The sequence below is a fragment of the Mytilus edulis genome, chromosome 7, assembly GCF_963676685.1.
Source record: "Mytilus edulis chromosome 7, xbMytEdul2.2, whole genome shotgun sequence".
NCBI classification, from domain to species: Eukaryota; Metazoa; Mollusca; class Bivalvia; order Mytilida; family Mytilidae; genus Mytilus; species Mytilus edulis.
Window position 1 is genome coordinate 44,324,200 of NC_092350.1, and position 22,705 is coordinate 44,346,904.

Genomic DNA, 22,705 nt, shown 5'->3' on the forward strand with positions numbered 1-22,705 from the left:
TCACTGAAGTGTAACTGGAGTGGGCCCCCTCTTAGGCAGTCAGTGGGCCCCCACTTCTAGATCCGCCAGTGGCAATAGCAAGAAATCTTCAATTGCACAGTATTGCGCAATAGCAAGTAATATCCAATTGCACAATATTGGGCAATAGCAAGAAATTTTCAATTGCACAGTATTGCTAATAGCAATAAATATTCAATTGTACAGTATTGTCCCGTTTTCAATTTGGTCTACATTAAGGTAAAAAATTAAACTTTGTTTCATTTCAACAAAAATTGAATATATGGGGTTCTTCAATATGCTGAATCTTACCATGTATTTAGATTTTTAATATTTGGGCCCGGTTATCAAATTGGTCAACATTGAGGTCTAAAGGGTCTAAAATTGAACATTATTTGATTTCATCAAAAATTGAATTCTTGGGATTCTATGATATGCTGAATCTAACCATGTATTTAGATTTTGGATATTGGACCATAACAGGTAAATGTCCAATTTAAATTTTTTTAAGTTTTTAAGTTGAAGTTCTTAGACCACATTCATTCTGTGTCAGAAACCTATGTTGTGTCAACTATTGAATCACAATCCAAATTCAGAGCTGTATCTAGCTTGAATGTTGTGTCCATACTAGCCCTAATTGTTCAGGGTTCGACCTCTGTGGTCGTATAAAGCTGCGCCCTGTGGAGCATATGTTCCATTCAGTTGTTTATTTCTTAATTTGTGTGAATAAACATTGTTACAGTATATGTTAATTACTACACTTTCATACCACAACAAATATTGTAATGGTACATGTATCACTTATATTTGTATCTGTTGTGTACAAGTTATCATTTTGTACAAATTATAATTTGTACAAAATTGTCTTGACAAAATATCATTCAATAGTACTGCTTCACTACTTCTTATCGTTATTTGAGGAATTTTTTTTATTCAGAAATTTTGCAAAAACGATTAATTTTGTAAAATTTGATATTTTGTATCGTGAAAGATCGTGTACAGCATTTTGATGATCGTGAAAAGGATCTCAAAAGATTTGTTTCCACTTATTCGTTATTTTAAAAAGTCCATGAAAACAATCAAATCTTTCTTTAAACAAGTGATAATTTATATTTGTAATTGGTACATCAAAAGATTGGACTTACATAACTTATTCCGCTTCACTTTTGTTTGTGAAAAGATTGATGGTTCGATTCAATGCCATTGGGTCTGAAGATTTTTTAATACTACACCAACTAGTTTTCTTATAAAATAAAAGTTCGTCTGTCTGTTCTGCATAAGTTTTATGTTGTTTTTAAAAGTTAAGATTTTCTCAACCGATTTCCGTTAAGTTTTATGCACAGTCATAGATATTTATAAAACAAAGATCCTTGTTGAAAAAAGACATTGATAAAAAAAGGCAGAAAAACAACTGACATATTCCTGACTTTAGCATAGTCATATTCCTAACCAAATGGGGTGTTTAATCTCCCTTTCTTTCTGGGATATTTATTTGTCTAAAAGTCTAACTTTTCGTTGTAACTTGGGTGTACTGTGTGGTCATTTAATAGCAATTCAATAATGTGTATCAATTATTTTTTCACCAAAATCCATATGATAAATTATTGTACAAGTTATAAGTGAATTTTTGACAATTATTGTACAAATTGTAATTTGTACAAGCACTTTTTGTACAAATTACAATTTGTACAAAGTCAAAATACAAATTATAATTTGTACAATATTTTTGTACAAATTATAATTTGTACAAAATGATAACTTGTACACAACATATCCATATAACAAAACAAAAAATGAAAAGGAATAATTTTGCAATACCTTTTGAATACTATAACTTTTTAGACATTTAGACATATTAAGACTAATTAGGTAGATGTTGATAATATCTGCTTGACATGCTTGAAATTTTATCAGATTACTTTTGGAGCAGTTATGATTCTTTGGGGCATGCTCGCAAAGGTTCTTTTGGTGAAATCATTTTTATATTGGTCAAAATTTTTCTTTACTTCGACCAGCTTTGGAGGAGATATAATCAAAGAATTGATATAAATCAGCATAGAGGTTTACTTCCTAGCTCATTTAGCCCCAAGCGTCATGTCAGGCATTGTTATTTCTAAAAACCAATAAATGTATTCTAATCTGAGGAACAATTCGACATTTTAACAAAAAAAATTACTAATGATACTGACGATCCACCACAAAGTAATACAAGAGGCTCTCAAGAGCCTGAATCGCTCACCTGAATTTTTTTGGTTTAATCTCTCATCAATGATTATTTTGGCTTTTCAATTTATTTAAATGTTCTTGAAATCGTCCTATTCTCTTCAAAAGCCAAAAAAAAAATCAATTTCTCCTACGTTCTATTTTAGCCATAGGAGCTATGTTTCTTGACATACAAGGAAATGAAATATAAAATTTATACTAGATACTCTGAAACTCTGAAACTCATTTAGCCTAAGTTTGGCTGAAATTGATACAGCAGTTTCAAAGGAGAAGATTTTTTAAAGTAAGTCAACATGATGAACAAATTGTGAAAAAAGTTTTTAAAGGGCAATAACTCCTTAAGAGCTCAATTGACAATTTTGGTCAAATTGACTTAGGGCTATTCCAGAAAAAAATGTATGGGGGGGTCGGAAGGCAGTTTTTGTCAGCACCCGCCAACCAGACAATTGTAATTGAGTATTATAGTGTGAAAAGTTGCTCTGATTCCCATCACCCATGTATTATTAATATAATGTGCCTTCCAACCCCCCCATACATTTTTTTCTGGAATAGCCCTTATTTGTAGATCTTACTTTGCTGATCATTTTTGCTGTTTACAGTTTATCTTTATCTATAATAATATTCAAGATAATGACCAAAAACTGCAAAATTTCCTTAAAATTACCAATTAAGTGGCAGCAACCCAACAATGGTTTGTTTGATTCATCTGAAAATTTCAGGGCTGATAGATCTTGACCTAATGAACATTTTTACCCCATGTCAGATTTGCTCTAAATGCTTTCGTTTTTGAGATATAAGCCAAAAACTGCATTTGACCCCTATGTTCTATTTTAAGTAACGGTGGCCATGTTTTTTGACGGATCAAAAATTTAAGCACACACTTTGTGCAGGATAATCTAAAGAACAATCATGCTAAGTTTCATCCAAATCCATTCAGTAGTTTCAGAGGAGAAGATTTTTTAAAGTTAGCAAATATGATGAACAAATTGTGAAAAATTGCCATTAAAGGACAATAACCCCTTAAGGGGTCAATTGACAATTTTGGTCATATTAACTTATTTGTAGATCTTACTTTGCTGATCATTTTTGCTGTTTACAGTTTATCTTTATCTATAATAATATTCAAGATAATGACCAAAAACTGCAAAATTTCCTTAAAATTACCAATTAAGTGGCAGCAACCCAACAATGGTTTGTTTGATTCATCTGAAAATTTCAGGGCTGATAGATCTTGACCTAATGAACATTTTTACCCCATGTCAGATTTGCTCTAAATGCTTTCGTTTTCGAGATATAAGCCAAAAACTGCATTTGACCCCTATGTTCTATTTTAGGTAACGGCGGCCATGTTTTTTGACGGATCAAAAATCGAAGCGCACACTTTGTGCAGGATACTCTAAGGAACAATCATGCTAAGTTTCATTCAAATCCATTCAGTAGTTTCAGAGGAGAAGATGTTTGAAAAATTGTTAACGACGACGACGACGACGACGACGACGGACGCCAAGTGATAAGAAAAGCTCACATGGCCTTTTAGGCCAGGTGAGCTAATAAATAGAACCATACCAATAGTAAGCAAATACATATATAAAAAAGATGTGGTATGATTGCCAATGAGACAATTCTCCACAAGAGACCAAATCGACACAGAAATTAACAACTACAGGTCACTGTACGGCCATAAACAATGAGCAAAGCTAATACCGCATAATCAGCAATAAAAGGCCCCAAAATGACAATATAAAACAATTCAAACTCGAAAACTAATGGCCTTATTTATGTTAAAAAATAAACAGAAAACTAATATTCAGCACTAAAATAAACGACAACCACTGAGTTACAGGCTCCTTATATCATGTTCTTAAATCTAGATATCATCTCCCATTTAGAAAAAAAACACGTGAAAAAATGAACCTTTTATGTGTTGCTCTCCTAGCTACAAAATGTATCCAAAGTCAAAGATGTAGAACATATTCTATCATAACCATTTGGTAACTAATGTAATTACTGTCTCCTCCATGCCTGACACGGAATAATAATAGTCAAGGAACTTAGAATTGGTTAATAGCCTAATAATTAGAATTTATATTCATTTTATTTGTGCTGTGTGCAATACACTATGCTGTTGCGAATTGACCCCCCCCCCCCCCCCCCCCCCCCCGGCCAAAAAAATGATATATAAATCTCTCCGTCAAGATATGGTCATAATCTCAAGTCAAATTTTTAATGGAGATCGATTGCAACCATAATTACCCATTTAAGTAGCAGTCCATGTAAAAATGACCAAGACTAATTTCCCTCATGTATATTCTCAGGTTGTGTACGGTAAGAATATTCAGTTTCATCAATATCAATATTTTTTTACCTGGTGAAATGATGGACTGAAGAAAAAATGTAAGGCATGGTCTAACTTGTCTTTATCCATCCTATGTCGAAAGACTGGGAGCTGTTTAGGTATTATAGCACCTGAATAAAAGCAAATATTTTTATAAATCACTAGTGGAAAGACTTAAGACATTTTATTTTCATAACATTTTAGTTTGCATATTACTGTTTCCTTATATTCCATAAGGCAAAGAAACAAATCTGGTAGTTAACACATTCAAAACAATTTATTCTGCTAAAAGGTATTCATATGCTTACTTAGCACATTTTGCAATTTCTTTTTTTTTTATGATAATAACATTTGTATCAATGAATCAATAAACAAAGAATGATGATAATAATCAAAAGGAGTAAGTACTTGGACTAAATATGATTAAAATCATTCTCTGAATGTGACTTTGACCTAAATGATATGACCTTTGGGGGTCAAATTCTGGAATAAAACAATGCAGTAATGCCTAGAAACAATTGTTATTATAGTTTTCTTACTGTGACCTTAACTCTTAACATCTGACCTTTGGTCAAGATCAAGATACAGTTTTTGAGTTATGGGAAAAAGCTGTGTCTGACTGAAATTAACTTAGCTGTTTTTGTTTTTAACTGTGACCATAATCTTTAAGAAATGCTCTATAATAGAGTAAGTAAATCTTTTTGTGCAAAAAATATTATTCTATTTTTTATTAATGAATTGAAAATCTCAATAATTTTTCAACTTCAAGTTATGGTAAATATATAATATGTGGATATTAAAATTACCATGGCCATTAGTTTTAGCATGTTTCCTGGCATCATTTATTGCATACACTGTCAGCCCAGGTATAAGCTGTTGAAGATCTTTCTTAGTATGTGACAAGGCAATCAATGACAAAAGTTGCTGTTTTGTGTTTCTGTCTGTACTCTCCTGATGAATCTTTACAATGATCTCTTGAAGTTCAGATGAGTTGGCAGATTCTGGGTCTTTATCTTGAATCATCTTAAAAAGTGCCTGACTTTGACCTGGAGCTATACCTGAAGAGAAACCAATTCAGTTAGTGATTTTTATGTTATGAATATTATTATACAATTATGACCCTCAGCATGCTCAGGCAAAGTAAATATTCCAAATGTTTAACCCTTCAAAGTTTTTTTACTGAGGGCACAGTAAAAAAGAAATGACTGTATAACGACCTATAGTTTTTAATTTCTGTGTCATATTGTCTCTTGTGAAGAGTCGTGTCATTGGCAATTACACCACATCTTCTTTTTTATATTTTAAGGTTACAATTTTGGATATTCACCACTTATTAGGGGCACAATTATACAGAACAACAGTCTCCTTATTAATTTTTTATGTACATCTGGCAATTGGATTGTATCTTTTGAATTATTTTACACTGGTCATTCTGGGTCCTTTCATATTTTACCTTGCAATGTGAGTCAATGCTCCAGGTTGAAGGCCAATACTGTGATCTATAATTGATCATTTATGACATTTGGTATTGGATGGCAATATATCTCATTGGTAATTTTACCACATATTCTTATTTTTAAATTTATAGATTAATTTAATAGTCTACAGTTTTCAAACCATAGTACTGTTAATGGCTTGCCATTTTTGCTAAAATGGTCATTTACTAAGGGAGATAACTCATTCTCAAAAGTTTTTTGAACAGTGAATGACTGTAAATTGTTATTGTCCTTCCTTGCAATTGCATTTAAAAGTAAATTTAATAAGTTATATCATGTCATGTGTTTATGTATAATTTGTTTATAATATATAAGTAAAATATAATATATGAGAATGGCTGTCATATCAAGTTAAAAAGGGACATAACTCTATATTATTTTTATCAGTGAGAGTCAGCTTCATAATAATTTATTTAATAAAAATAAATGAGCTTACCATTAAGGACAGTGTCAATGGCTGAAACTACTTTACGTTTCACAGTTCTTTTCGTGGAAGGTTTTAGGCTACTTATATCACTTCTCACTTGAAATTTGACAGGACTTGAATGGCCTCTACTTATGATGTCAATTCTTTTATTTAGGTCAGATAAAGATGTTTCCATATTTTCCTGACTCCAAGAAGAAATTTGTGACAAACTTTGTGACTGTGAGTCTAGGAACTGAAAGTTAATAAAAGAATGTTCAAGTTTTAATCTATACACATTTAGAAAGTATTAATCAATTCATATATTGTCATCACCATCTGTTCATTTTAAGGAGTAACAGAACTGGTGCCACTAGTGGAGCAGTAACTGCTTACTCTTCATGAGCATTCTAGCCCACTACAGTTTTTGGGTGGGTTTGTTTTGCTCATTTTCAGCTTTTATTGTTTGTTCCTGTTTTAAATTATTTTAAAGTATTTTTCCATTCTATATTAAAATTCTTAACATAACTAAACAGAAGACTTGATCCCACTAACATGTTTAACCCTGCCACATTATATATGTATGTGCCTGTCCCAAGTCAGGAGCCTGTAATTCAGTGGTTGTTGTTTGTTGCTGTGTTATATATTTATATTTATTATAGGATTAAACGCCTTTTTAAAGGAATTTTTTGGTGTATAAAGGGGACCAATTCACTTACTAATAAAGTCCGAAGGACTTTATGATATGTTTGTGAGTGACTTGGTCCAGTTTATACACCAATAAATTCCTTTTTAAAGCCATTTAATCCTTAAAATTCTTTAACAACACGGATAAGTGAAAATAAGTATTTTTTTAACGTCGAGCCTGACAGTGTTATTTTAGCCGCCATTGGTTACAAAAAAAGTAGTTCTGTCAATGTCGTCTATCGAAAAACAGTCAGGGGACTTACTGAAATAAGTGATTATTAAATCACTTATTTGAGTAGTAAATTCGAAGTTTTGTCACAAATTGTGGTTTTGTAGTTTTACCAAAATTTTAAACACATAGGTTTGAAAAATATCTTTTCATTAGTAAAACTGAAAAAAAATGAATTTTTTGCTTCTTTTAAGTATCAAGGTTTATGCCTTTGATGCTATCATTTAGCTGCAAATTCTATTTTAATTGAAAAAATGCTACAATAATGGCTTTACATAATGAACTGATACTTTCTCAACCGATTTTTCCCAGCAGTGGGAGTATTTTTCCTGTAAAGTTCAAGGTTACATCTTCCAAATTATGTAATAAAATTTTACTGTTCGCGATAAAAATTTCACTGTTCGGGGGTGTTTAAATTAGTGGGGGTTATTAAAATAATGATACTGAAAGAAGTGATTTTGGGGAAGGAAATTGAGGTATGATACTTAAACAAGTGATTTTAATGTCATTATCCTAGATTCAGTACAAGGTCATCACCTGAAATGACCTGGTCATCCTAGACAACACAGATGTTGGTTCTGATAACTTTAGAAACATAATTAGTACCTGGATCATTATTTTAGTATTCTATATTTAAAGCTACAGTAAAATTAAATCACTTCTTCTAGTGATTATTTTGTACTACTTAAATAGGTGATTATTAAAGAAAGACAACTCTTACTTTCAACCTTTATGAAAATAATATTACTTGAATCAGTGATTTAGAAAATCACTCATTTAAGTAAGTCCCCTGACTGAAAAAATAAACAACTTCAAGAGTGACAACCGGAAGTCTTCTCGACCAATCATATGAACGTATTCCCTAATATGCAAATAATATCAGAATTATTTGTACATTAATTTGGCCGTTAGTTTTCTCGTTTGAATTGTTTTACATTTGTCATTTTGAACTAGCTACCAGTAAGTGTGAGTACTCTCACATCTGTACTAATGGTCTTTTTGTTGTTGGGATGTATAAGTGCCAAGCTATGTTCACTCTGTTTTTGTTAGATGTATTTCTATTTGTATATATCTGATGAGTTAAGCCTTTTCAACTGATTTTTATAGTTCAATCCTATGTTGTTCTGTTACACCACTGTCCAAGTTTAGGGGAGGATGGGATCCCGCTAGCATGTTTACCAACCCCCCCCCCCCCCTTCCCCATCCTACCCCAAATTATGTATGTATGTGCCTGTCCCAAGTCAGGAGCCTGTAATTCAGTGGTTGTTGTTTGTTGCTGTGTTACATATTTGTTTTTTGTTCATTTATTTGTACATAATTAGGCTGTTAGTTTTCTTGTTTGAATTGTTAACATTTGTCATTTAGGGGCCTTTTATAGCTGACGTATGTCGTATGGGCTTTGCTGATTGGTGACCTATAGTTGTTATTTCCTGTATCATTTGGTCTTTTCCGAAGAGTTATCTCATTGGCAATTACACCACATCTTCTTTTTTATTTCAGCTAAACATACCGATTCATCATCAGATAGGGACTCGGCTGTCTTGCATGTGTGCATTTCAATACTCGTGTCTTCCAGTTTTATTCTCTTTCTGTTTTGAATAGTCTAAAACATATAAAAATATCAATCTGATATTATGAGTTAAAATAATGTAACCAATATTACAGCAATAATAACTAAAAAGCTGTTGCACATGTTTTTTGTGTTCAATACCCAATGTGTTGGTGTTGTTAATTTTTTAAATGCAAAAATAAAAACTCTTCTCAATTTTGTCTACCATGTCCACAGTTAAATTTTTCATTTCCTACTTATATAATTGCTAACTTCAGATAATGCCAGTATGTGCATGAAAGAAAACATTTATTTCAGGTATCATTATTATAATTTATAACTCACAAACATGTACATGTCACATAATAATTTTTACAAACAAACTTCTGTTGATTCTAACAACTAAAGGAAACAAGTTGGCAGGAAACTTCTCAAATCAAACCAAATATTTACAGAACAGCTGGATCCATTATTCTTAATATGAAAAACTGTTTCCTAATGTTGCAAAACATTTATGGACGTCATACAATATGTTTCAACAATCTATTTGTTTCTAAATATAACTTAGGAAGATAAGCAAACTAAATAAGAGTCAGATCAATTTCGGAAAAAAAATGTCTTAATTTCGGAAAAGATTACAGAACATAAATTATAAATAGTTAGTTATACTACTTACATTTACAGTTTTACTTTGTTCAGGGTCAAACTCTTCTTTAGCAGATGATGCACTAGTTGAAACCTGTTCAAAGCCTCCAAATGGTTGTTCTTTGTGCTATAAGATTAAAACATAAAACAGTGTTTATGCAAATACTGTTTGTAAATAGGTACTACAAACAAATTTCTGATATATAAATATATCACTGTAAATTCAGAAGTTATTGTTTTGGATTTATTATTGTGATTTCATTATTTTACACCAAAATGAGAGAAAAGAAATCATGCTCTATTATTCATATATAAAAATCCAATATGTGAGTTTAAATTATTCTGATTACAACTGTATCATATTTCTCGCACTAATAAACATTGCAAGTATTTCCACACTTACAGAAGTTACAGTACTTTGTTCATTCAATAAATTAAACTCTGAACACTAAAAAAAGCAATGCATAGGTGTGCTGGGTGAGACCATTTTTTACCACTTAATTTTTGTACAAATAATTGAAATTTCATAACATATATATATATATTGAAGACCTGTTGGTGACCTTCAGCTGTTGTTTTTTTTATTTGGTCGGGTTGTTGTCTCTTTGACACATTCCCCATTTCCATTCTCAATTTTATATGCTAAATATATACATATATGATTATGCGTACATAAAATTTTCATAAAAGATTAAAGTTCTCATCTTATGCATATATAAAAGTTATTTCTAGTTTTTGGAGACCTTCCAGAAAAACTTACATGTACATCATTATCTTCAAACGACATTGAGTCAAGGTTTGGAATACCTCCTCTACATGTCCGACATATTCCTAAATGAAAAAAAAAATCAAATGCAATTGTAAATTTTAGATTAATATTAATGTGTGTAGGTCTTTTCAATATATGTTAAAATCCCAGAGGTAGGGGGCATTTGTGGAAAAATTTGGTTGATTATATTGGGAAGCATTGAAACATGACTGGAGCTGGGCCCCCCTCTTTTGTAGTCATTTGGACCCCCTTATAAAAATTATGGTTCAACCACTTATTACCCCTATCAACATCAAGAGGTAATCGTAGCTTTAGGCTGACATTAAGGATGATACATGTAACTGACCCACCCACCATTGAAAAGGCATATTCAATATACATGTAGTATAATCTTTCGAAATGGCAATATTTTTGTTATAAATAGGGGGTGCAAATTTCTGAAAAATTTCAATAATAACAAACATAATTCTACATTGAACATCTTTAAACCTGAGAAACACCATCTGAATATCTTTTTATTATCAAAATCCCCAGTATGATTTTTTACATGAATTTTCCCAGAAGTGAAAAAAAGCAAATTCTACTTTTTCTTTTATTTTTTCTTGATTGATTATAAAAATGTGAACAAATTGATTATATAATAATTATAGAAAAGGTTTGAACAGGTACAACAGGGGGTTATATTGTATATAAAGTTCTTACCTGAACCAACTGGCAAGTTGTCCTGTTGAGATCGATCAACAGATGTCGGCTGACAATTGGGGTGACACCTCTGTCTGGCTTGGTTTTCCCTTTATGGTTGGGATGACTGCATGCAACACTCCTTCTCCATCTTATTCCAAGTGTGGCCCGATGGTGTGGACATATTGTATAATCACAAAACAAAGTGAAAATACCAAGACGGAAAAAAATTAAATGGCCTTCTGATGGAATGCAGGTTTTTGAGAGTTGTAGTGATTGTAAATGGCTGTTAATATTAATGTTGCAGCTGCTTATTGTAATAAGATTATGTTCTGATGGAAAATAGTTGGAAAAACCACATCTACTGTTAGAAAAAATTGAAATGCTGCAGTTTCTTTCTCTCCATGGAGCGTCTGTCATTGTTTACATTTCCCTCCAATGTAGTATACCTATTTTCTTTTGCTGAAGATTTCCGTCAGGGGAGATAATAACATGGCAATTTTAAATTTTTTTTCAAACGGTTTTTTATTATCAATTCAAAAAATCCCAAGATTTTTTTTGTTTTATTTGATAGATATAACAATTGTCTTTCTATCTATATATAACTTATCATATATTTTTTCTAGCCTTAAGAAAAAATTAATGAAAAATATGTGTAATTTTACATAGGACAAATAGGCAAAAATCCTGAAAATGAAACCTCTCTAGTAAAAAGCAGCAGTTTGAATGATGAATATAAAAATTGTGAATGATGCATTATTTTGACCTTTTTGAAGTATTTATTGCAGTTTTGGGTCATTTGATAAGATAAGGTATATCACATTTTAGTTAATTTGTCAGGTTCTTACATGGACTGCTACTTAAATACATTGTACTTTAAATGTGATTGGATTACCTTCCTTACGCTGCTTTAAAATTGTCTTTATATATATTGTCCATTAACCATCTTTTTTTTTAAAGTCAAGCTAATTTAATCTGTTAATCTCCTGTATTGCGCATGTCAGTAATATAGTTATGCTCGTTGAAATTTAAATTATCGTAATTAAACATAAATAATGTTGGAAAACAATTGTTTTAGGATATTTAGGAACTTTACCAAAAAAAGCATGTAACTGTAAAACAAATATGATTTTCCTTGTGATAGCTAGTGTAACAAGAGTCTCAAAATAGGATTCAGATATACAATAAAACAAATATTTAATTTCAAATGTTCGCTTAGTCACTTTAAAGATCTAATTGTAATAAAAACAATTTTTAAAACTAAAATAAAGACTTGTATACATATATTTGTTTAAGTAAATCTAACCCATATGATCCCAAAACATGTATGTTAAGCTGGACCGTACGAGTATAGCTGGACCGTACGAGTATACTCGTACGGTCCAACCGTACGCGTATGGTCGGACCGTACGAGTATAATATACGGTCTGGTCCGTACGCGTACGGTCTATATACTCATATGGTCTGGAACAGTTATAAACCTTGTGTATAAATTTCATGGATTTCTATTTACTTATACTAAAGTTATTGTCCATGAACCAACTGTCTTCGGACGACGCGGACGACGATAACGAGGACGACTACAACGTGATACCAATATACGACCGCAACAATTTTTTGCAGTCTTATAAAAACTGCAAAATTAACTTTAAATGAACAATTCAGGGACAGCAACCCAACAAGGGGTTGTCCAATTCGTTTAAAAATTTCAGGACTGATCGATCTTGACCTGATAAACAATTTAACCAAATTTCAGATTTGCTCTAAATGCTTTGGTTTCAGAGATATAGTATACTAAAGTTATTGTCCGGGAACCAACTGTCTTCGGACGACGCGGACGAGAATAACGAGGACGACTACAACGTGATACCAATATACGACCGCAACAATTTTTTGCAGTCTTATAAAAACTGCAAAATTAACTTTAAATGAACAATTCAGGGGCAGCAACCCAACAAGGGGTTGTCCAATTTCAGGACTGATCGATCTTGACCTGATAAACAATTTAACCAAATTTCAGATTTGCTCTAAATGCTTTGGTTTCAGAGATATAAGCCAAAATCTACATTTTACTCCTATGTTCAATATTTACACATATCATTGGTCATCTCAACGATTATTTATACCTATACACCCTTCATTTAACATGTTAAAATGTCTATCCATTTTTCTGCATTTTGAAAAATTAAATGTAAACAATTTCAAAACAAGCATCATTTAATGATTTCTCCATTACAAATTAATAGCAGACGGCAAAAACAATACAATGACAACAAACCTTCAGTTAATGTCCGCTGTTGGATGTGACACAAATTACAATAGGACGCTGTTAAACCTAGTAGTAAATCAATAAAGAATTGTTATTCAATATTTTTTCATTAGTATAGAGTTTGTAAAAGTGAACATTTATTGGTCGGTGCATCTACATGGTTCAGTTGTTTCCTATGTCGAAGTGGGAGTTTTGGGGTAGCACTAATGACTGGACCGAATGACAGGACCGAATGACAGGACCAAATGAAAAAAGCTAATAACTTTTTTGCTATTCATAGGATCAATCTCAAATTTGAAATATAATAAGATGTCACCATTTGATATATAAAATTTAAAAAAAAATATATAAAATTTTATCAGAAACTTGCAAAAACGTGACAGGACCAATATCGAGAATGACAGGACCAATATCGAGAATGACAGGACCAAATGAAAATGCTCATAACTTTTTCATTTCTGGAAGATTTTGTTTCAAATTTGAAATTTAATTAGATTTCAACATTTAATACATGAATTTTAAAAGAAAAAAAATATTTTTCTCCAAAAGCTTGCGAAAACGTGACCTGACCTACACCGACAATGACAGGACCAACATCGACAATGACAGGACCAAATGAAAATGCTAATAACTTTTTCATTTCTCGAAGATTTTGTTTCAAATTTGAAATATAATAAGATGTCACCATTTGATATATAAAATTAAAAAAAATATTTATAAAATTTTATTAGAAACTTGCAAAAACGTGACCTGACCATCGATGACAATGACAGGACCAATATCGAGAATGACAGGACCAAATGTAAATGCTAATAACTTTTTCATTTTTTGAAGGATTTGTTTCAAACTTAAAAAATTGATTAGATTTCAACATTTAATACTTAAATATAAGAAAAAAAAATGAAAAAAAAATGTAAAAGCTTGCGAAAATGTGACTTGACCAACGTTGACATTGACCTGACCAATATCGACATGACCTGACCGATGAAAACTCCTTATGTTATTATCTAAATAACAAAATTAGAAAGTTATTAATTTTTGATAGTTAATTAATAAGAAATTACTAAAAAAAATAGATTATTTTAATTTTTTAAGGTAATAAACTTGACCAACTTACGTTGACTCACTCACTCACAGTGTCATAATTAACCGTTATCGTGACAAGGAAAGATGACTAATTACATATCTAGATGTAAAAGTAAATACTTCAAATTTATTAATCTTAATTCTTAAGCCAAGAATAGTTTAATTCCTTTATTAACTTTGTGTATAATCTAAAGACTGATTCTGTAATATAATTTATCTGTTTTGCTAGCATTCTGCATGACTTAAATTATAGTCATCCCAGGGTACAGGACGAGGACCTAGCTAGCAGTGTACCCCACCCTGAAATAAAGAAAAAAATAAGTAGGATTACAAATGCAAATAGATATAATTAGAAATGTACATGTATCAACAAGAAATAGAAACTGAAAACTTTAAATTATAAATCACAATAAAAAAATACGTCTATGTTTGAAAGCATTTAAAAATAAATTATGTAATGGAAATAATCTTACCTGAAATTAAATATAACTGAAAGGTAACACATGTAAACTATTATCAAACATAATTACAAACGCAAAATTTAAAGACATTCGGGAAAATTTAAAACTAAGACAGGTATCCTGCACAAGGCTCGGGCATACCTCCAGTAGTCCACGAAAATATTTATTTATTTTTATGAAATATTATAACTATCAAGATATCCTGCACAAGGCACGGGCATACCCCAAGTAGTCCGCGAAAATGTTTTATTTATGTTTATTTAAATATTTAAAACTACCAAGATATCCTGCACAAGGCACGGGCATACCCCAAGTAGTCCGCGAAAATGTTTTATTTATGTTTATTTAAATATTTAAAACTACCAAGATATCCTGCACAAGGCACGGGCATACCCCAAGTAGTCCGCGAAAATGTTTATTTGCGTTTATTAAAATATTTATAACTATCAAGACATCCTGCACAAGGCACGGGCATACCTCGAGTAGTCAACGGAAATAATTATTTAATGATATGAATTTAATATATTAAGAAAACAAACTATGCATAATGCTAATTACTGTAATCACAAACTATTTGGGATTTATCAACTTGTTTATGGCTTATTTCACACCTATCGTTTGTCAATTTATAACTGTAAATCAAACGTGTCAAATCATGACCGGTAATATACAACAAAATTTACAACACAGTTATAGATACAATATACTACTTTAAATACAATAAAAAGTTCAAATAACACGGTGCTCGTCACAGTACCAATCTTCTAAAACTCCTGAACATGTCTGATGAACCCACTTAGCACAATTGATTCTTCCACGTTTTGCCTCACATCCTATCATATTCTCAAAAACATCTGGTTTTCCACACTGACAGTTACTGTCAATCCTTCTTGCATATATTCTCACAAAATCGGAACTTGATGTTATTCCTTGAGGAAATGGTGTAAAGTGACCTTTTTCTAAACAAGAAATTAAATGCGGTCTCATATATTTTTCAATAAAGTTGGTACGTCTCTGAGTGTTGAATTTTCCTTTATCACAATATTCCATCATGTTGGCAATTGCATAGACACCACAGTCATATCCGTTTGTTTGCTGTTGTGCGTCAGGTAGTTTCACAAGTAAGTTCCTTTTTCCATGACCATAAATTGCTGACAACTGAATTTCCATCGAAGGTGTAAGTTTAAACTCTGTACTTTTACTGTCTAACACATAAACGGCATTTTCCTTTTTATGTTGAAAAGAGGTTACCCAGTGCGACTTTCCTGTATGATGAACTCTATACACATCCATAGCGGTTTTGTCACCTTTTTGCACAACTTTTTCTATGGCTTTTAACACTGAGGGGGCGGTACGAACATATTCCGGTGCATTTTCTTTTTCTTTTCGGTTTCCATGAATTAAAGGAGTATACACATTCTCGTCACCTTCATAATGCACTAGCACTAAATTCTTCTTGTCTTCAAAGTAAAACGCTGTTCTTCTGAATTCAAGTGAACCAACTGGTCTACTCCTCTTACCTGATTGTTGACTTATAGAACCTGGTTGTTTTATCTTGAAATATTTCTTTTCTAGCACAGCACTGCCAATTGTCACTTTTTTTAACCCATATTGTATCCACGGATATTGGTCACATTTCCAATCATCGGAGTTTTCACATCTTATTAAATAGACCTCGTTGGCTTTCGGCTTTGCTGGTGGTGTGTCTGAAATACAAGATGTGTCAGGATTACTCAAAATACTTACAATGTCATTGTGATAAAGCTGCTCTGTTACAGTGTAAAGTGTCACACCACCACCTACTAAAACTCGTGAAGGAGAGCTGGGAATGAAAGTATGTGAACTAATAGAAGTGGTAGCAGGTGTACTGTTAGGAGCGGGAGAATGTGAGTGGTTAGAAGTGGCAATAGGTAAGCGGTTAGAAGTGGAAACAGAAGAGCGATGAGAGATGGATGCATACTGACGGTTAGAAGTGTTAATAAGTGAAGACACAAGACAACATACCTCTGGAAGAGCAGGCTACTCTTCAATTACCTGAGTGTCAGTCGACACCTTTGGAGTTGGTGCTGGTGGAAGTGCTGGTGTTGGTGTACTGAGTAGCGCTCTCTTGTACGGTGCTTGGTCAAAATACTTGCCCGTGGCCTGGGAATGGCCATCAATAATCACTGGAAATGAAGACATGATTAGAAATGAACAATAAGAAAAAACAAACAAAAAATATCCTAACACTTTTCTTTGTCTCAAATTATTAACACTAAATATACTATTCTATATTTGTCTTTTCTCAATTAAATACAAAAATAATAAATATTTTAAAGTAATACAAAAATATTTGATATAAAACAATATAGTAATCCGAAACGATAAAAAGCACTGGTTGTATAGCACTATGAAAACTTATGAAAGGGGAAAAAAAAGGCCACATATATATAACTAGATGAGTTCTTTTAATTAAGTTCACTCAAATTTTAAAAGCTGACCAAGTTTCCTTTCTTCTTTTATTGAGACAATGATCACCAATTATCCATCTAATCAGTAATTGATTGCATTGAATGTTTATTGATATTAATTAGATTAACAAGCCAGTAATCAAATCAGATCTAATCTAATTAAGCTGATAATTAGATTAGTATGGACAACGTGTGCATTGGCCAGATCACGTTTTATTACCTCTTAACTTTTTTCCAGGGTGTTTTGTTTTTATTTCATTATAAACAGTACTGATTTATGAATTTTAAGCAAATCCTAACTGCAACAATACACAATAATTAGCTTTTTTTTTTCATGTACAACGACCAGGACACTGTTGGTAGTCAACGTTGGTTAAATCAGTTTTTGGTTATCAAAAATTATTTTATTATTCTCGTATATTTATATTCTATCTTTAATTTGAGATAAATCATTTGAGAAATAAAAAAAAATATGATTATATGATATTTATATATCAAAATCTAGCATTTCCATTAGGTCCTGTTATTGCCGATGTTTGTCAGGTCATTGTCAACATGGTCAGGTCACATTTTCGCAAGCTTAAATATTTTTTCTCTCATTTTTTATTTATATTTATGTTAAACATGCTAAAATCTTATTATATTTCAAATTTGAGATAAAACCTTTTTGAAATAAAAAAGTTATTAGCATTTTTTTCGATCCTGTCATTGTCGATGTTGGTCCTGTCATTGTCGGTGTAGGTCAGGTCACTTTTTTGCAAGCTTTTGGAGAAAAATATTTTTTTTCTTTTAAAATTCATGTATTAAATGTTGAAATCTAATTAAATTTCAAATTTGAAACAAAATCTTCCAGAAATGAAAAAGTTATGAGCATTTTCATTTGGTCCTGTCATTCTCGATATTGGTCCTGTCATTCTCGATATTGGTCCTGTCACGTTTTTGCAAGTTTCTGATAAAATTTTATATATTTTTTTTTTAATTTTATATATCAAATGGTGACATCTTATTATATTTCAAATTTGAGATTGATCCTATGAATAACAAAAAAGTTATTAGCTTTTTTCATTTGGTCCTGTCATTCGGTCCTGTCATTAGGTCCAGTCATTAGTGTAACCCGGAATTTCCACTTCTTAAACTAAAAATATTTGTGCATTTAAATTGTATTGTCAATTTGATTTTCTTTCACAGATAAATAACTAATTGTATAACATATATGGCAAGGCTTTCTGTTGCAGACAGTACTTTGATCTATAATCGTTTACTTTATAAATTGTGACTGGTATGCTATGGAGAGTTGTCACTCATACCACATATTTTTATATCTATATATATTTAATGACAATGATATGCATTCTAAAGAAAGTTATGATTAAACCAGATCAAGGACGTATATTATAATTATATGTTAGTTATACGTCCTTGACCATATTAAGGAAGTAGGTTCCTCTTCGTACAAAATATCAGCACAAACATATAGCTATATATATATATATACTATACAGATAGCAATCGATTGATTGATTAATGTATATATATATATATATGGGTCATTATCAAAAAACATGCAAAACTATGTTATTGGGTCTTTTTAAGTCACACACATGAAAATATATCAAAATAACACTTGCATATATATGTTAGATATGAATGTTTTGTGATACACAATATACAGTTTATAGTATGAAATGTTATAAAAACATCCTTAATGTTTTCTTAAACTCTTGGAGATAGCCAGAATTAACTGGTTTTTTTTACTGAAAATCCTTTCAGACTTGAAATGGGACTATTATTCATATCATTTGTTATTATGATTTATCACTTTTTATTGCATTTTGATACATTCAAACCTTTTTTTAATGATTTAGGATGTGTATGTTGGTTTTATAATAAAAAATTTCACCAAAAGGAAATGTTACATTTTTAGGCAGTTAAGCTGCCTTATGCGAGCACCCTAGATTTGTGTTCTACCCAATAAATGCTGAAATATGTGCCATTGTTATTATCTAGCTGGATGTTATGTTATTCATAACTAATTGGACAGTTTTTTCATACTTTTAATTCTTGATTACAAAAAATATGATCAGACTGAAAACCTTAAATGATCGTCGATTTATCCAAAAGTTTTGAAGTTGCATATAGGAAGTAGGGCACATTAGGAATCTTTATGAAGTTTATTATCCCCTGAGATTTTGGCTAAGCTGTCAAAGAACAAATGTATGAAATGTTTAATCGCCGAAAATTTCTAAAGACAAGTAGTTTAGATTTCCAAAATGGCAAAAGTCGTAGAAATATTGTTTGTCGTCAATACGTAGTCAACTACGTCAGTAGTCTTAAAATAAGTTCCACTGTTCATGCTGTTGGCGGCAATTTTAAATTATAAGACGATTTTTTTGTATCTTTTCAATTTGGAGGCAGGGGTTCAATTAGCGGTTGCCAGAGGTCTGCGAACTTCTATTTTTTGCAGTCGGACTTTCGACTTGGTTACTAGCTACGCTCGAAATGCACGGCTTGAGACGAAATAAAAAAATAGCTTTCAGCAAACCTTTTTACCAAAGTCTCCTAATAAACTATCTCAAAACTTGTTTTTAGCATTATTATTCATGACAGCGATGTTCATTTTGTTCAACCGCTAGCTTTATACAGAAAATCGCTCACAAATAATGTGTAAATTCGAGTAAAATCGTATCTGACACACTTTGTGATCTGACAAAAACAACATTGAAAACAAAATGGCTGACATGAGAAAAAAATTCTAATATCGGATCCGATTCCGGGAGCGGATGTAGGTAATTCCGGATTTTGGCGATCTTTGAACTTTTAAAAAAATCAGACAGATGACAAAATACATCTTTGCATGGTAAAAAAATATAAACACTAGAACTGAAAACCAAAAGATATATGTAAAAGAATGAAAAAAACAGAAAATATTTTGTACTGAAAATGTGAGAAACGTACAATTAAATACAATGATGATGAAGTAGAGCAGAATATAATGGTGCAACAGTGCCAGCGTTCTGAAGATCCATAGGTATCAATAGGAAACTCAAAATTACTTTTTGACAAATTTTAATGTCAAAATCCAATACAATGTGAGTCTTTGTGACAGCTGGGAATAGTATATCTAACAATATATATGGTCCTGGTGACAGTATAAATTTTCTTTATCAGTAATAAATGTTGGTAAAGCAAGTTAGATGCTTTTAAAGTGTAAACATATTACTAAATGGGTATTTTTTCCTCAATTTTGATGGGTCAGTTAAAATAGCTAGAAGTTTCTATTTTACACATATAGTGCAACTAGATTATATGATACCTGAATGTAAGTAAATTATATGTATGTGGAGTCCTTTGGGGCACTCTACCCCCTCATGTTTGATAACTTTGAAACGGATGAGATCCCCACCTCTCAACCATATACATTCATGTATGGGACTATATAACAAATCAAATGAAATATAGGTGAAGTCCCTAGGGTCACCCACAATCTCCTGCTTCAGAACTTAGAAACAGTCGAGATCCTAACCCCTCAACCATATTTATTCATGTATGGGACAATATAACCAATCAAATGAAATACAGGGGGAGTCCCTGGGATCACCCAACCTCTCCTGTTTGGGAACTTTGAAACAGTCGAGATCCCCACCCCTAAACCATATATATTCATGTATGGGACAATATAATAAATCAAATGAAATATAGGGGGAGTCCCTGTGGGTCATCCCACCCTCCTGTTTGAGAACTTGGAAACCGTCGAGACCCCCCCCCCCCCTAAACCATATATATTCATGTATGGGACAATATAACAAATCATATGAAATATAGGTGGAGTTCGTGGGGCCACTCTACCCCTTCCTGTTTGAGAATTTGAAAACGGTTGAGATATCCTCCATAAACCATATATATTCATGTATTGGACAATATAACAAATCAAATGAATTATAGGGGGTGTCCCTAGGGTCACTGTACCCTCATGTTTGAGAACTTGGAAACAGTCGAGACCTCACCACGTAACCATATATACTCATGTATGGGACTATATTACAAATCAAATAAAATATAGGGAAAGTCCCTGCGGTCACCCCACCCCTCCTGTTGTTTGAGAACTTAGTAACAGTCGAGATCCTAACCTTAAATTAAACCATATTTTCATGTATGGGACAAAAGAACAAATCAAATGAAATATAAAGAGAGTCCTAAGGGTCACCCTACCCAATCCTGTTTGATAACTTGGAAACAGATGAGATCCCCACCCCTCAACCATATATATTCATGTATTGGACAATATAACAAATCAAATGAAATATAGAGGAAGTCACTGGGGTCCCTCACCCCTAAACCATATATATTCATGTATGGGACAATATAAAAAATCAAATGAAAAATAGGGGTAGTTCCTAAGGTCACTCACACCCTCTTGTGTGTGTTTTGAGAACTTGTAAAAGATTGAGATACCAACTCCTAAACCATATTCATTCCTGTTTGTCATTTCAAAAAGATCGAATGACATACAAGGTCAATCTCATAGGCGTCACATATGCATATCACTTTGCTAGACCTAACACCTGTCATTTTATTCTAAACTTAGACATCATGGACTTGGGTTGAAGGTGGGAGTCATTTACATTTACTATGGACAGGTCAGTCAGACCTTACTATTGATCCCTGTAGTAGTAAACATTTGTCTGATTTGTGTCTCATAACTTTTGTACTGTAGAACACAAACTCAGTTTTTTACCAGGGAAGCAAGTCCATTCATACTTTTACAAGCTCGTACTAAAGTCAACTTGAAATACTAACAATCAACTAATACGAACACGTACGATCAACTAGAAGAACTGCAATCATTGCGAATTTGTACCACTGCTGACTTGAGACTCATGACCATTAAAAAAAATGTACTTAATATATACGTTGCTATTTCAAACCTTGATAAAATATGAATTATTTGCCTTAATGATTAATTCATTAAATGAATATAAATGTACAATTATATATGAATGATAAATGTTTGTTCTTTCAAATCTTTAAAAAAAAATTGAAGTGACTTTGCCACAGTTTTCATAATTATGTTTGCCTTGGTTTTTGGTTAACTGCGCACAGTGCTTACAGCGCTTTGATTTAAGTCAATGGTGTAACCAAAGGACAAATTAGTAGAATGCACCAGTAACAACATATAGAATAGGGGAATGGAGCACTTAATTTGTAACTGAATCTTAAAGTACACCTTAAATCATTGGTGTTACTGTCAAATGTGCTTACGCTTGAAGCTGATTTATCTTTTAAACCTAACCTGCTGTTTGCACCTGAGCTTCCCATATATATATTTATCTATGTAACCAATTACTAATGACTGATAAAAAGTTACTCAAATATTTGAGAAAGAGTTTTGAGCCACCAAACGGAGAACAAAGGCTTACTCCTGTTG

The 22,705-nt window shown here is 32.0% G+C and overlaps 1 protein-coding gene across 1 annotated transcript in view; it reads right to left on the reverse strand.

The window, feature by feature from the left end:
- Positions 1-10,878, reverse strand: part of LOC139481552 (uncharacterized) — a 69,522-nt gene extending 58,644 nt beyond the window's left edge. Inside the window, exons 1-6 of the mRNA XM_071264970.1 lie at positions 10,325-10,878; positions 9,596-9,691; positions 8,881-8,973; positions 6,488-6,710; positions 5,362-5,613; positions 4,586-4,686 (exon numbers count right to left, since the gene is read on the reverse strand). Coding sequence (XP_071121071.1) covers positions 4,586-4,686; positions 5,362-5,613; positions 6,488-6,710; positions 8,881-8,973; positions 9,596-9,691; positions 10,325-10,351 — 792 coding nt within the window. The 5' untranslated portion in view covers positions 10,352-10,878. The remainder of the gene's footprint in view (positions 1-4,585; positions 4,687-5,361; positions 5,614-6,487; positions 6,711-8,880; positions 8,974-9,595; positions 9,692-10,324) is intronic.
- Between the last annotated feature and the right edge of the window lie 11,827 nt (positions 10,879-22,705).